At 37.8% G+C, this 16,957-nt stretch overlaps 1 protein-coding gene across 1 annotated transcript in view; it reads right to left on the bottom strand.

Moving 5' to 3' along the window:
- RAB21 (RAB21, member RAS oncogene family) overlaps nucleotides 1-14,952 on the bottom strand; it is a 37,766-nt gene extending 22,814 nt beyond the window's left edge. Inside the window, exons 1-3 of the mRNA XM_017677966.3 lie at nucleotides 14,528-14,952; nucleotides 3,549-3,608; nucleotides 2,689-2,796 (exon numbers count right to left, since the gene is read on the bottom strand). Coding sequence (XP_017533455.1) covers nucleotides 2,689-2,796; nucleotides 3,549-3,608; nucleotides 14,528-14,677 — 318 coding nt within the window. The 5' untranslated portion in view covers nucleotides 14,678-14,952. The remainder of the gene's footprint in view (nucleotides 1-2,688; nucleotides 2,797-3,548; nucleotides 3,609-14,527) is intronic.
- Nucleotides 14,953-16,957: the final 2,005 nt, after the last annotated feature.

The following is a 16,957-nucleotide window of genomic DNA, read 5'->3' as shown; positions in this document are numbered from 1 at the left end:
CACTGATAATTAAAAATTTTCATAAATCTTCCAGAGATCTGAGCAAAGCTACCAATCATGGCAAAGGCATGTCAACTCCAGCCTCTGATCAGAGATGCTTACATAGAGTCACCTTGAACTTAAGTTCATTTTGAACACATGGGCTTAAAAGTCCTTTGTAACCCAACTGGTTCCAAAATAGAGGACATAGGAGCTTCTGCATTACACATGTAAAGGGAAAAAAATGCATAAGGCCACACACAAGAAAAGAGTTAAAAAACCTGTCTTCCTTCAGTATCTGACACTTTTTTTTCAACCTCGGCATTACTAATACTTGGGCTCAGATAATTCTTTGTCATGAGGGACTGTCCTGTGCAAAGTATGATGCTGAACAACATCCCTGGCCTTCTATCCCCTAAATAACAGTACCATCTTCCATGTGTGGCAAGCAGAGATGTCTCCAGACCCTGCCAGCCCCTGGAGGAGAACCAAGGGTGTATGATAACTTTAGTAACAAACAGATTCTTCAGTATGGATGAAGTATAGCAGTAGGCACAGTTGGGAGTAAATTGGAATTAAGTAAATTAGTCTATTAACACAGTTTTAAATATGTTGACTACAATAAAAAAGGATAAAGAACAAACTTGGATACCTCCTTTCATTTTTTGAAATGGAATTTAATCTGTATGGAATTAAACCACACAGAACTTAAACACCTTCCTTAAAAAAGTACACACATATCTATAAATTATAAAAATTACATTAGGTATGTAGTAAACACCTATTGGGTATCTGGTCCTACAGTACAAATGTAATAGTTCCACAGTCCTACTTTCTACAAGAATACAGAGGAACTGCTTTAATAAACCCAAAATCTTTATAAAAGCAAAGGTGATCATACTTACCTTCATAATAGTGCTGAACCATAATTTTCTCAGTACAGCCCAAGCATTTTGTTTCATTTACATAAGTGTATATAAAGCTCACAGTGAAGAATTTAACTTCCATCCCTAGTTGATTTCACATAAGAAAACTTTTGACTGTACTGGTATAAAACATACATCCTCATCACTTCAAAGGAAATATGCCAGAATACAATTATGTATTACTGTACTTCCTGTATATACAGTATCAGAACCTACTAAATCTAACCAATTTTTAAAAGAATTTGTCATTCTACTGCACTCAAATCTCCCTCTGCAGACATCCTATTCATTACCTCATACGTTCTGTGGTTAGTTAAAAATGGTCACAAATTCTTTCCCAATACTCATAACAAGAGGTAATCTATTTCCCCTCCCTTTGAATCTGGGCAAGCCCTGTAATTTGCTTTGACCAAGAGAATGTGGCAGAAGTAATGTTATGCCAGTTTCAGACCTAAGCCTCACAAAGGCCTGGAAGCTTCACTCTTGAGATTCAGTTATCATGTAAGCAGCTTAGGCTAGAATATGGAATAATGAGAGAGCATGTGGAGAGAGTACAGGAGGATGAGACACTAGATGGAGTGAGAAGCCATACAGAGGAGAACCAGGCCTTCTTGGATGGTCCTGGCCCAGCCAAATTCCCAGTTCAATGTAGCTGCATGAGGTAACTCCACTGACAAAACACAGAGCAGAGGACGAGCCTGGTCAACCCACAGAATCATGAAAAATAATAAATTGGCTTTAAGCCACCAAATTTTGGGGATTTTATTATGCAGCAAGAGATAACAGGTCCCTTATCAACTTAAAAGACTCAATCTTCTCTTCTTCAATGTAATACTTAAACCATTTTTTTTAAATGACAAACGATAGGAAGGGAAAACAGCAGTTAGTAGCAACTGCAAAACACCTTTTCAAAATACCATTAAATCTGCAAGCTACCTATCCTTTCATTTCTCTATTCCTTGGACTAAGTTTCTTCAAATGACACTAATAATTCGAGGGCAACCTTGTACATCTGCTTCATCAGTGAAATACTGGGAAATAAATGAAAAGAAAAAAACTAAAAAGGCAAGCAATTTTAGTAAGAACAAACCTGTAATTCAAGACAAGAAAAGTTTCTGTCTTGGAAATTAACCCTTTTAGTTACATACCCCTGACAAACATATTCCAAAATGGGCTTTCAGAGGAAAGTCAAACAAGTAATTAGTCACCATCCTGACTGTGATGAGAATTAAGTAAATTTAATAGTAACTCATTTTTGGTCACAAACAACTTCAAAAATCCTACATATATGGTGTAAAAAGAGGAGTAGGGAAAAAATGGAGAAGTTTTAAAATAAACACTACCTAGACTGTCCTTTTAAAATTTATATTATATCCTCCAGGACACGTAGTCATTAATTTTTGTTCCTCCTTTTCCTCTTCACAATTAGGGAGTCCACACAGTCACACCTATAAGTTTTCAGGTGCTCAGTGTGTACAGAACCAAAGAAATAGATGTTGACTTTTCCAAAAGCCCCTATATCTTTCTGAAGCTTTACTTCAAATTATTTCCCTTTCCTAATATCTGAGAAAGCCATGTAATAAACTATTAAAAACTCTGATATTCATATTGCTAACATGAATTAAATAGTTCACTAAAAAATGAGTGGTCACCATTTATGCACAAACTATACTTCACTTTTAAAACCCACACTCATCACCTTACTAAACAAAGGCATGTTAATGGAGACTTGAAAAATCAGTGTTGTTCTTCTAAATTATCTACCCATAAACAAATACAATACCTTCTGAAAAGAGTCTTCATCTGTTATATCATAAACTAAAATAGCTCCATTTGAATCTCTGTAGTAAATTGGACCCAATGCATGGAATCTCTCTTGGCCTGCTGTATCCTAAATAAGGCAACAAATATTTATTAGATAAGAAAAAAATATATCTGCTATTGCAAATACAGTGAACTTTTGAATAATTGGAAAGTGAGGCATGAAGTTACAGATAATCCCAAAACACTGTTAGAAGAAACAAAACAGGTTACAAAATTTTTTCCAAATTGTTATAATCAATACTTAATGTTTTACTGTTATACAAAGGTTTCTTCTCCCCTCCCAGCCCTTCCCCGACCTCAGCGATCTTCCCACCCCTACTAAAAAAGTGGTTTAGATGCCAGAGGGTCAGAATGGCCAAAATGGATTTATAAGCCAGGTATAGGCTTTGCCCTAAATCTGCATTCCCCACAGAGGGAGGAGACAAGGACAGAGCATGCAACAGGCCCATTTGCCAACAGGTGCAGTTCTCTACTGCATTACCCTTGCCTACTCTTTACTAGCCACTCCCTTGGAAGGCTGGAACATGGAGACACAGGAGAAAAGGCCAAGCAGGCTGAGAAAGGCCTCCCTGAGCTTTCTCTGATGTGGAATCCCTCTAAGTGGACTCTTTACCAGCTGAAAAAATAATGATAGCATATTCATGTATACAACTGTATAACTAGATTTCAAAAAAAAAAAAAGGTTATTAAAAAAAGTTCTGGTTAACCTTCAGTTAACTTAAAAAAAAAAATCCAGAAATTCAAATTCTTATTCCTTGAGTCACAGTGTTATTAGAATACCAAGAACAGGTAGAGGCCTTCACTCAGTTGTTGACTTACCCATATAGCAAGGTTTACTCTCTTCCCACCAATATTTAACTTCTTTGTTAAGAATGATGCCTAAGAAAAGAGAGATACACATTAAACAATGTTTCATATAAATAATGTTCCTTATCCTAAAAACTATAGATGAATGAATTGTCTCAATATGAAACTCAAGTTACCTGGGAGAAAAAGCAAGCACTGTATTTTTATTAATGACCAAACATTGTTTTTAGTGAAGATACAGCATTATTTATATTCTAATATAAGATGTTTTGTTTTATGAATACAAATTATGAAAACACAAAAATATGGTAAATACTTTTTCTGTTTCTTCCCCATAAAAACTTTTCCTACAGCACTTAATTTGATGCTATCTTACCTACTTATTATAGAAAGAGCCTAAGAGATTTCTAAGATGAAATAAAATAAATATTTACTGGTATTTACTTAAATGAATATCAATATTATTTGAACTGTTCCTGAAATTACCTTATAATTCAATTATTTTACTTATATCTAACAATTGTCCTAAATACTACTGTCCTAGAAATGAAATAAAATGGTTGCAGCCTTCAAGGAACTTATAGTCTATTATAGAAATAAAAATGTAAGGGAAATTACAGTACCATGTGATTACTCTTAAAATGGAAGATCTTGCCAAGTATACTATGAGGGAAGTGCTGAGAAATTAAATGTAAAGCCTTCCTGGATGAGTCAAAGAAGGCTTCAGAGAGAAGGTGATAAGCTTCCCTTTAGGAGTAGCAGGGAGTGTTTCCTGACAGATGGGGGAAGCCACTGAAGCCTGCAACACATGACCCCCACCCCATGGGCAATTCCAAGTTGGTATGATAAATACCAGAGATGAGACAACAAAGATAGGAAAAGACTGAGGGGAAAAAAAAGTCCTAGAAATCCATGTCTAGACATATGGACCTCACCTGTGGGTCTTAATAAAACCTGTTTTAAGACATTAGACATTTTTTTTTAAGTACACTATAGTCAAGTATATTTGGGAAATGCTGCAAATTGTTCGGTATCCCCTTTGTACATTTGCAATGCACCTTAGCACACTCAGATTCCGCCAAAAGGAAGGCTGACTAATTGCATTTATCAAGCATTTCCCAAACTCATTTGATTTATTTTTCCCTAAAGAAATACCTAGTTCATCCTAGGGAACAAGTGTTAAGAAATAACATTATTGACAATGGGTAATCACTGAAGGGTTGCTAAGTAGGGAAGTATTCAACTTATATTTCAAGAAAATGACTCTGGGATAGAAGGAGAGACTGGACAGGAAAGTACAGACTAGACGAGGAGGAGAGATTGGACTGGAACATACAGAACTGGACCAGGAGGATATTATAAAGTTGGAGAGAAAAAGGGGCCTGACCTAAATCCATGAAGACAGAAAAGAGAGAACAGAATGAAAAGTAATTAAAGAGGAAATGTAATCAGAATGAGAAGTCAGCTGGCATGTTTAAAAAGGAGAAACGAGCCAAGTTCCAAGCTCTACAAAGAGTTACATTTAGGCATACCTAAATAGAAAAGAGTACAGAGAAGGAAGGTAAAACAGGTGAAAGGCAAGTATAAAAGAGAAGTAACCTCAATTTCAGGAAGGACTTTCTGCTATATGCACAAGTATTATTGGAACTAAAAAAGGTCAATAGGTTTAGTGATTAAGGAATGCACAGAGACAAAGCAGAGCTGAGATCATACCCAGGACTGCCTGTCTTCAAGGCCAGAGCTATACAATTCAAGATATTTTATTAAATAAAACAACAATTTTAGGAAAGGGTATAAAATAAAATAAATGGCAAAATAACAAAAGAAGTAACTTGGAAAATCAGAAGACCTAATATATGTTTTGACAATAAATGAGAATATACTACTTCTCCCACTCACGGCATGGAGCTATAAGAATGCAAACTTCAAAGCAAAACTTTGGATCTGAATCTCATTTGCCATTTATGAGTTGTGTAATTCCTTTGAACTCAACCATCTTCCTGGCTTCAATATCAATGCTGTTAAGGAAACTCAAAATAAGAAGCCTATCCAAATATTTAATGGATAGGTTACTTTAACTGCCTCTCTTCTTTCAAACATACGTAAAACTAAACAGATCTTCCCTCTAAAATTTGCTTTCCACCCTAACTTTAGTATTTTTTTTCCCTCCCTCCCCGCCCCTAACTTTAGTATTTTGAACATATTCTCCAAGTCACTGAGGTTTGTAATCTTAGAAATATCATCATTGAATATTCTTCCTCCCCTGTTATTCCACATTCCCAAAAAACTTAACACGTCTTGTTTTCATATTTCCTCTGGAGTTCTATGACCACCAGTCACATATTCAGTTATAATATAAATACCTTTAGTTTCACCTCATACTCTGGTCTACACGACAAATTATCTTCCCATAGCCTCCATGACTTAAAAAAAAAATCTTCTAACTCATAGAAAGGTTCTCTAATAAACACCATTTTTAATAAGTATGTTTGAACTACATCCCTGCTGGCAGCTAATGCCATAATAACCTTTCTAACATGAGTTTTGTGCAGATTTCTCAGCAAAGGGGAATAAATTAAAGCTGATAAAACTTCATTGTTTTCTATCATCCCCTCTGAAACATCACCACACTCCCATGGTGAGTTTAAGGGATGGTATTTTCTCCTAGGGAACCACGGATGTACAAAACGATTTTATGGGCAGTGTGCTCATCATAGCACTGATTATAAGAAGAAGAAAAAAAAACATGAAATGTCCTAAGTGTCCACCAATAGGCAATTTTTAAAAAATACAGTCTATCCAGATAGCAGAACACTACACTTTCATTTTTACTACTATTGCTAATACTTGCTAACAGTTATTGAATGCTTACTTTCCACTAAATACTGTACAAAGCACTTTCTACAAAATCACTCATAAGCTTCTCCTTTATAAAAGTTAGGGAGCCCTAACCTACAAATAAAAATCTCAAAGTCAGTTTGTGGCCAAGGACCTTTACAATTTGTCCATATTTACTTTCCTAAAATAGCTTCCAGTATTTCTCTTACTCCCCAACTTATATGGCCTATATACATATACGAATGCTTCCAATTCTGGTTGCTTTCACAAAATGCCCCTCTAATTTGAGCCTATTCTTTATGTTCTATCTGAATGACATCTATCCAAGTCCAGCGCATGGCCTATGCTCTCCTTCCATGAATTTTAAGCTTTCATATCACCCATTCTGAATTCCTCCATCCTGAAGAATTTTAGGGAACCTGATTTATAAAATACAGCATATACTGTCTTACATTTATCTTTGCATGGATGTAAATCTTCTGTTAACTAGATTACATATTTTTATTGCACTGTGAAACTGGCAGTATTTTCATAGGTTTTCAATATTAACTTATTTAATTCTCATAATACCCTGTGAGCTACATATAATTAATATCCAAATATTATAGATGTGGAAACTGAGACACAGGAAGACTAAGTATCTCGCCAAAGCTCATCAAGTAAGTGACAGAGTGGGATTTATATCCAAGCAATCTGGCTCCAACCACAACTCATAACCACTATGCTATGGCACCTCCCAGACGGGGATCTAAGCTAACACTTCTTCTCTTGTGGAAGGAACGGCAGGGGCCCCGGTGCTGCCCAAAGACAACACGCACTTGTTTTTGTAGATAAACACATCTACAATGTGTCTGTGTAAACCAATGCGGGTAAAACTCAATTTATGTAAGAGATGTGCTCCTCAAAATTTCCTTAAGAACCAAACTATTTTTTTCTATTTTCTTTTTTTATGTGTATTTAAACCAAGTTATTTTAACTCACTATTTGATGCACAGCAAAGGACCCCCACTAAATCTTTATTTTCCTCCTTCATAACGAAAAAATTAAGACTCACTCTATGGAAAGATTCCTTCTGTAATATAAAGCATCTCATATGTACATAAATCCAAAGTTTTTAATACATTATAGATATTTTCTTAAAGAACAAATAACAGCATTTTAAAAAACAACACTGGAAGATTTTACATAACACTAAGACAGCAACAAACACTCAAAAGGCTGAAATTTGTATTACTTTTAACCACTCCTATGAGACACACTTAATTTGCCTAGGCTACTGAAACACCACTTCTAGTTACAACACCTAGTCTAGGACAGTGGTTTTAATTGTTACATGGCAGTAAGAGTGGGAGAGGGAAGTGATCATGGACTTTGAGAATTATAATGAAAGCTCTGAACTCACTTTCAAGAAAAATGCTAATATGCACATACCAAAAACAATTTTCCCAAAGTACTTATAAATCCTGGCAAAATCTCAGTGAAGAACTAGCAGTCTAGAAAGGGTAGGGGAAAATGGCATTAAACAGTATCAGTTCAAAAGGTTCTAGGAATATAGAAAGAAAAAAATAGTACATTCTTTGCACCAAGCACTGTGCCTGGGCTGTCTCTTGTAATCTTTGTAACAACCCTGTGAAGCAGGTAAATAGCTCTGTGTTACAGCTATGAACATGAGATTTAAAGAAATACAGTGACTCAGCCAAGGTAAGACAACTCAGACTGGTACTACAGTAGATGGAAGCCTGTCTTAACAGTACAGTGCATTTTCCATCGCACAAAGCTGCCATTCTAGAACACACACTCTTAACTTGGCACTCCTTCACTTGACACTAAGTGCTCCTGGACACCAACTCATCTCTAAAAATATTCTCAGAGTACACACAAAGTAATGAGGATCAAAGTAATTGTACATTCCCGACCTTACTCTTCCAAACCCTGAATTACAGCATCACTACTTTTAATTTCAATTATTTCATCTTCCAAAGATTAGTGGTATCAACAAAATCAACAAATTTATTAGCTCAGGCTGATATTTGTTGTTTGCACCTGATGTTTATTTATGCAACATATTAGATAAAATCAGAGTTATTTTTTAAATCTCTAAAAAAAAGGATTATTGGAGAGAAACAATAGTAAACAAATTATGTCTGCAAGTCTTTTCATAACTTGCTTTATTAATTTGGGGGGGGAGGTTTTGGTGTTATTAATGAGATCACTTGCTGTGTTGCTAACCACTGACAAAAAAACAAAGGAACTGAATTGTGGGCAAATACTATCTTTTAAATCCAAAAGACTTTCATTAGAGAGAGAGAGAGAGAGAGAGAGAGAGAGAGAGAGAGAGAGTGTGTGTGTGTGTAAGCAGTGACATTATTTTGCTACAGTCACTAACATTGTTTCAGGCTTAAGTATTTGAAGTATCTATTACTACTTCCAGACTTACCACATGAAAGAATTCAGGCAGCTAATTTAGAAAATAAATTATCTTTAGCAAGGCAATAACAAATTAGCTATTAGAAAACCAAGCTGTATTGCTACAATGGCAATCATATTAACAAAACTGTTACATATACAAATGTAAAGGTTAACATGTTATACACCTTAAATTTACTCAATGTTATATGTCAAATATATTTTAACCACACATACACAAAATAAAAAGGAAGAAAGGAAACTAAGCTGTGTGTTAATACATCAACATTTCTTGCCCTCAGTTTCTACAAAGAGGGATTATAATCAGTTTAGAAATCAAGTAAATATTTTTGAAAGGAGAGTCAAAAAGTGACTTCTAAGGAGTAACTCAAAAGACAAAGCAGAAAATGCCAAATACAGAATACTCAGAAATTCAAAGCCACAATTCAGAAAAACTCCTTTCTTAAATAAAAGAAAAATCCCCACTCTTCCATAGCCCACATGTATCTAGTAGTATCTGGGGGTGTGTGTGAGGGGAAGACTTCAACTATTTTATTTTATAAAGATACTGTATGAAATGGCTGAATGAACACTGATGTGGCTTCCAGAACTATTTAGAAGGTATTTAAGGAATTCAAAACATTAATATTACAAATAAGGAAACCAAGATTCCTAGACCAGAGACTATGATGCTAACCATAAAACCAACTGCTAGAACCTGAATGCCAAGTGTTGCTCAGGAGGCTAAGGTTTATGGGGAAAAAAAAAAATTAAAAGGTAGTATCCTTAAGAAAAAATAGTATATCATTATTATTTGTGGGACCTGGGAAATTTAATCCAAGTCTTAATGTAATTCCCTCATCTCCCAAACTGTCAGGATACTTACTATCTGCCCAGCCAACCTTCCAGCACTGCTTTGATAATCAAGACAGGCACCTACCCTAGACTTCAGGAGGCAGACAGGTGGAATCCCAGTTAGAATTCTAACAGGGAAGATGACTGATGGCTTTGATTATAAAAATTTTTATAACATGCTTTATAGACAAGGTGAAAATGATGGGGGGGTGGGCGAGCCAAGGTGAAGACTCGATAATGTTGAAACCACAATGTTGTTCATGTGAAATCTCCATAACATTGTATATCAATGATACTTTAATTTAAAAAAAAGAATAAAGTCAAGAAAGCTCACTGGGTTACAGTACCTTACTAGACTTTATATTCCCTGGCTAGCACAATATTTGAGACATAACATGTATGAAACAAACAATTCTTGAATTTAATTGCTTAGGCACAGCAATATAGCCTTAATAAATTCCAGAGAAGAGGAATTTAATTGCTTAGTTTCAGCAGTATTGCATTAATAAATTCTAGAGAAAAAACAGTAACTCTCTCTCCCCACCAATTGTCCTTCTTGTCTCTGTCAAGTTTATCAAAGCTCCAAATAAGGCAGAAATCACAAAAGAGACCTTGGGAACTCTGTGTAAGATCAAGTTTCCGGGGTCAGGTAAAGAATCTTTAGTTTTCAGAGAGCTCACCTACAAGATTAATTCAGAAATAGACCAGTAATGCAAGAGAAGCTCTGCAAAAAGGGAGCAGTACTAAAACACTAAAGCACGGCAATGTCACAATTTTCAAATAAGAAATCAATTTCCAAAAATGTCCATCGCAGCCAAAACTCTAGAATGGGTAATAAACAAATATATATGTATGTTTGTGTGTGTGTGTGTGTGTATTTTTATAGGTTATATATATATACATATATATAATCTCTAAAATGTGGTGATCCTTCAGAGACAACATGGTTCTCAAAATAACTCATGTTATATTATTCCCATTATCTTTTTGACTGGGTTACCATGAAAAAAAAATAAATTAAGCACCAATCTACCTTTCAACAGCAAATATTTATTAAACAAATATGTGCCTGGCACTGTGCTAGGAGGTTTACATATAATGGCTCTCTAACCACAATAAAATCCAATGAATAAGAATCATTTTATAGATTAAGAGCCAGCTTACAAACATTTGAATAACCTACCAAGATCATGATGGCTATGAGGCAGGAGCCAAATTCAAACCCAAGTCTAACTTCAAAGTTGTGTACCTTTTTACCATACCATATGGCCTCCTAATGCAGAAACACAGTGCTGCAACCAGGTGATAAAGTATCTCACGATATTCCCTGTGGGCAAGATTGATGTAGCTAGGACAAAAAAGCCAGGAGGCCTGTAATGCTGAAGTAACTATTTTCATTAAAGGCTTTGTGTCTACTAGGTAGTACCCCACAGCGGTCAGTGTTAAGCTGTTTTTTGCTCCATTATCATAAATACGCACAACACCCCATTAATAACTGTTTGTCACTCAAGGGGAAGGAGGACTGTGGCCCATACTCAGTCTAAAAACGTCTCCACCCTAAGGTTCTGCACATCTAAAGAAAAATATATCTCTGGTCATGCATCACTGGACTACAGTCAGACTTGGTGGAATATCTTGGCCCCATCTCTCAAAGTCCTTCAAAGTCTTTAACAGCCTGTTGAGAACACTGAAGACATTCTTACCAAATCTTCAGGGACAAAATTAAAATAAGCAACTAATTCAGAAAATAAAGACCAATTCTTATTCTTCCATGCATGCCCAGGACCCAACCAAATGCCTGACCCATAAGAGCTCAATCAGTGTTTCTTGAATTACAAAATCAAAATTTAAGAGGTCATAAACAGGCTTTAATCACTGGAGCAAGCCTATCAAAGCCAATTTAATGGATCAAATACATTAAGGAAAAAAAACAAAATCAAAGAAAAAAGAATCTGAGGCATGTGACAACTTTTTTTTTTTGAAGCAAGTAAGATTAAGATAGCAAGCCTAATATTAATCTATGTGACAGCTGCCCCAAAGGCTCACAGAATCTTTTCTACTTCAGTGTTAGAAAAGGATTCTCAATATAGGAGGGGATAGCCTGCACTTCTTTGCTCCGTTAAAACCACACCTGGAATCATTTCTACAGCTCAAGGCATCACACTTTAAGGAAGACAATGACTAAATGCTGACTATCTAAAAGAGATGTCAAAATAGTAAAACTATTTACAATAATGTCATAGGAGATTTAGTTACAGTAACCAGATCTGTTTACCCAAGAAATGATAAGACTCAAGGTGATGTGATAGCCATCTTCAACTATCAGAAAGGATGTCATGTGTGACCAAGATTCAGAGAACAGAACTAGAACTGGGCACTGTAAGAAACAGATCTTAGAAACTACTGGAAAAACACACAAAAATGCATTGGAAATTAGACCTGTCCAAAAATGAAACAGGCCACCTCACAACACCGAGTTTTCCAGTTTCTGTATCAGTCCATCTTACCTCCTTACTTATGTTCAAACAAAAGTGGACAATCACTTACTTGACTGAACTATTAAACAAAGGATTGCAACAGTAAATCATAAACTATTTTAGAGTCCCCTCAGTCTTGCAATTCTTTGAAGTACAAATACAAGAGAATATACTTTGCAAAACATATTTTACAAAGATAGGTAATGGGTAGTTGTGTGGACGAGAAAAAAGAGGAACTCTTCCTCCAGTGTTTTCTGATACTAGTGCATGATCTCTGGATCTTAAAAGGATACAAGGTTGAGTTTTATGGGTCCTAAAGAAGTCGAATTTCTCTGAAAAAAATTTAAATGAGATGAAATCACATCTAAGAGATCAGATATGGTGTTTCCAATGATATGCAGCAAAATTCTCAATTCTGTAATATAATTCAGATACTCTGTGATGATTTAATAAATATTAAAATCAGGACTGCTATGCTTTTGATACTGAAGATCTATAGTAACTTCATCCTCCCCTGCACACACTGCAGTGGTTTCTCTCAGATATTTAAAAATCTTTAGCCGGCTCTTAGCTTCAACAATATTTTTGAAATGTATAATGAAAGTATAGTTTTTTACATTAAAGGGCTAAATTATCTTTTTAAAAAATTAAGAGCTCAATTACAATGGTCTCCCTTTATTCCTAGATCTGGGGCACAAAGGAAACCACTAAAAGGGTAGTTTACCAAAATCCAGAGACAGTGTGACTTAACTGCTCAAAATCAGAAGTGAGATCAGGGTTCACATCTCAACTTAGGCACCATGACCTGTGTCAGTATGACAGCCAGCAAATTACTCAACATAACCAAGCTGGTTTCCTTACCTATAAAAGGGGGCTAATAAAACTATCCACATCACAGGCTATTAGAATTAAATGACAATTAAAATAGTAAGAACTCACTGAATGTAGGTCATTGTTACTACTTTACCTAAATGAATTTCTAAATTCCAAATGATCATAGGTATTTACTCTGCCAATTTTCTTGATCTTGGCAACACTCAATAACAAATTACCAAAATTATGTATAAGTGCTCTTGTACAAGTGTTAAAAAAAAAAAAGATTCCTGACATTTACTTTTTCAGATATTATGTTTTACACAGGAGTAAAAATAAAACATGGAATCAGAGCATCTTTGTTAATTCTAGACTCAATAGTTTAATGATAGCATCAAATATCAAATGACACAGTAATTAGAAGACTGCATTCTAGTTAGGTGTCCATGTTCTTACACACGACACAAGTACTAATTAAAAAGTATTGGGCAATTTGGAGCAGTAATAAAAAAGATGGACACCTTACACCGGCCAGGTCCTTAGTAGGCACTACTACTAAGAAACTAGGTAGTATTATTATTATGCCCACTTTAACAGATGAAGAAACTTAGGCAGAGACAGATTAATTAACCTGCCAAAGACCACAGTTAGTTAAATGGATGGAGGTGGGATATGAATCTAGACAATCAGGCTCAAAAGTCCACTAAACCACAGCCTCTTGAATAAACTCATCAAGTCAGACTAGTTGGATATTTTTCTAGCATGGACAGATTTCTTTGGGAGAGGAGGCAGACTACAACTGTATCAAAGCTGTTTTTCACTCTCAGTGAGTACATTTTAACACTTTTCCAACTAATCACAATGTAACTGCTGAAGAAAGTTGGCCCTATATAACAGGAAAAGAAAATAAATAGCTGAGGCAGCTAAGCTGTTAGTTTGGGAACCAACTGTTATCCAATATTCACATGACGTTTTCATGTGAACATGGGTCGACCAAACTCGAATAATCTGACTGACCCGTGTAAGTCAGTTCCACGCTGGCAGCAATGAAACTGCGTGGCCCACACCACACGGGGTCATTTCAAAAACCCTCCAGAGATGCCTGTTTTGCCAATCATCACGTTACTCCAAGACAGGACAAAATGGAACTTGCATAAACACTTAGTCATCAGTAAGCGCTGAAGTTACAAATCACCTAGTTCGCAAAATCAAATACGGAGCTAAATTTCCAATTCCAAAAGAAAGAAAAAGGGCTGACATTTGGTAACCATTGGGTGAAGGCACCTAGGGCCCAAGCGGAAGCGAATCGAACGGGGAAAACTAGCCGATTGACGGGGACGCCACGACCTGCGCAGCCAGCCACACGGGGAACACTGGGGACTTTTCAGGGCCCTTCCACTCGCCTTCCCACAGCCTGTTCTGACGTTACAGGCTGCCCCGACCCTACAAGTCTCCAGGGCGGATTCGGAAAGGCAATCCGAAGGCGGAGGTGACAGGCCTAAGATCGGAGCCCAGATCCAGGGGACCGTGGCAGCGAAGTTCTCGCAGCCCCGCAGGGGGGAGGGAACCCGCGGCGCCGCCTTCCGCTCCCCGGGCCCGCACCTGCAGAGTGGTGATGTGCTTGTCGTTAAACTTGTTCTCGCAGTAGCGCAGCACGAGCGACGTCTTTCCCACGCAGCCTTCCCCCAGCAGCACCACCTTGAACGAGTACGCTCGGCCCGCTGCCGCCCCGCCGCCGCCGGTCGCAGCCATCCCGCTCGCCGGCCGTCCAAGCCCGGAGCCGCGTCGAGCTCCCCAAACGCCGCCGCAGAGCCTTCACAGCCGCGGCAGACGCAGGCCCCTCGGCACCGGCCCGCCCACCCTGGGCGCCGTCTCCACTCCCGCCTCGGGGTGCGACCTGGAGGGGCCAAGGGGAAGTCCGAGAACGTAGGGGCCCAGCCACCACGTCAGGCACCCGAGGTAAGGTGGAGAGAGCTCCTTCTCCGCCTCCCTCTAATGGCGTCTCCTTCCTCCTACGTCACGTTCGGGTCACGTGAGCGCCGCGGCGGGGGCGGCCACTGGAACGCGGCCCGGAGCGCCTGCCTGGGCATGGGCGGGGCTTCACGGGCCTCTTCCCGGGCGGCGCCGGACAGGGCTGGAGCTCCTGCCGGCAGAGCCGGGTTGCCTGCGGGCACCACCGCTCAGTAGTTGGTGGGAACCTGCGTCCGGAAGGAATGAGTAATTGAGGCCAGGCCAGCTTAGTGTAATGCCGAAATGCGGAACGTTATGGTTCGCGCCCCAAAGAATGCTCGCAAAGCTAATTAATAACCTCTCAGACCCTGGGGTCTGTAAGCCAAATCTGCCAAAATGCCCTTCAATCTCTTGACAGTATTTCCTGTGGGATCCCAAATCATAGCTATTGAACTTCTTTCAGTTTCTCATGACTGTCAGGTCTCCTCATCTTTAAAGTCTCAGCTTACACGGGAAAGGCTTCCCTGACCACCCACCCTTCTTCCTCTGTCCATCTGTCCTCTCCTGCCCAAACCCCCAAGTTAAGTATTTCATAACACCATATACCCTCTTTAGCAGTGCTTACCACACTTCATGGAATTTACTTTGCTGAGTATTTGTCTCTCATTAGGCTGTAGATTTGTTAGCGATGAGAACTGTGTAAGACCCACCTTTGAATTTCCAACTCCAAGTGCCACTTAATTGACATTCGACAAATATTTGGGGATGAATGCACGATACATCTTAAGCTATTTTGCCTTGACTTCCAGTTTTACTGTCTTCCATGAAGATTCTGATATTCCATGTTGACTCCACTTTGATAGATCTGGCTTGTTTGATGATTGCTTATTTTTCCACATTTGGCTCCCCTTTCTTCCATGAAATACAGTTTTACAAGAAACCATACTCATGTTTCTGAAATTTTGCAACTAGAAATCTGGCGTCAGCCAGGATATTCTTTCTCATCAAACACCTTTTGTAACTCTCCAAACTAGACTCATTTATTCATTCAACAAATATTTAAAGGTGTTCACCATATACAAGGTACTGCGCTGAACAAGATAGAATGTCTCTGTCATCAAGAGTTTACATTTTAGCAGAAAAGACAGATACAGTCAATTATATAATGAATGCTTTCATCTTGATTGTAGCAGTTTAGGGTATTTTGCAATGGCCTGTGGGGACCCAACTGGTTTAGCATGCTAGAACCTTCCGGGAGAATGTTACCTTTGGGTAGGGGTAAGCTAGGCAAAACGGGAGGAAAGCTTTGCGAGCAGAGAGAACTACATGTTCTATAGCCCTGAGGTAGGAAGGAGCATCTCAAGTTGGGCAACTGAAAGTGTGATCAGAATACAGAGGGGAAAAGAGCCCCAGATGAGATTGGCAAGGAAGACAAGGGTCAGTAATGAAGTAATGAAAGGGCCTTTCAGCAAATAAAGGGTTTAAATCAGCAGGGCTGACAGAAGCAAATTAGACTTAAAAAAAAATCACCTGGCTTTACTTTGAAAAATGGATTGGAGGATAATAATACTTGGATTTATTTAGAACCAGTCTTTAGCGAAGACTTATGTTTTTATAAAATACTCTTCATTATTTCTGAGGATGTATTCTCTTCACTCCCCTCTGCCTTAACACATTCACGGATACTTCCAGAATTAGGAAGACACATCATTTTGAAGGGGCCAGATCCACTGTCCATTCTAAATTCTTCAGATTGAGGTCTGCCTGCAGTTGTTCTTGATTCAATTTACATGGCATGTATCTAATCTCTATGCTCTGTGAAATATCTTCATACATATGAAGAAAGCCATATGATCTTCCTTTAAGCTTTCTCTTCTTTTCAATATTGCCAATCCTCTCAACCGCTGTTCAAATTATATGAATCCCAAATTAGTTAATAGCTTGATTGTCCTAGAACCTATATATATGCAGTACTTAGCATTTATCACTGAAGCAAAACAATTAAAACATTTGTATTGTAAAATACTATAATTTTTAAAGGTAAAAATCATTTTCCAGGTTTAGTTTACACTGGAATTTAAG

Source organism: Manis javanica, chromosome 10 (genome assembly GCF_040802235.1).
Source record: "Manis javanica isolate MJ-LG chromosome 10, MJ_LKY, whole genome shotgun sequence".
Taxonomy (NCBI): Eukaryota; Metazoa; Chordata; class Mammalia; order Pholidota; family Manidae; genus Manis; species Manis javanica.
Note: the sequence above shows the minus strand (reverse complement) of the source record. Positions and strands in the feature narration are given on the sequence as shown.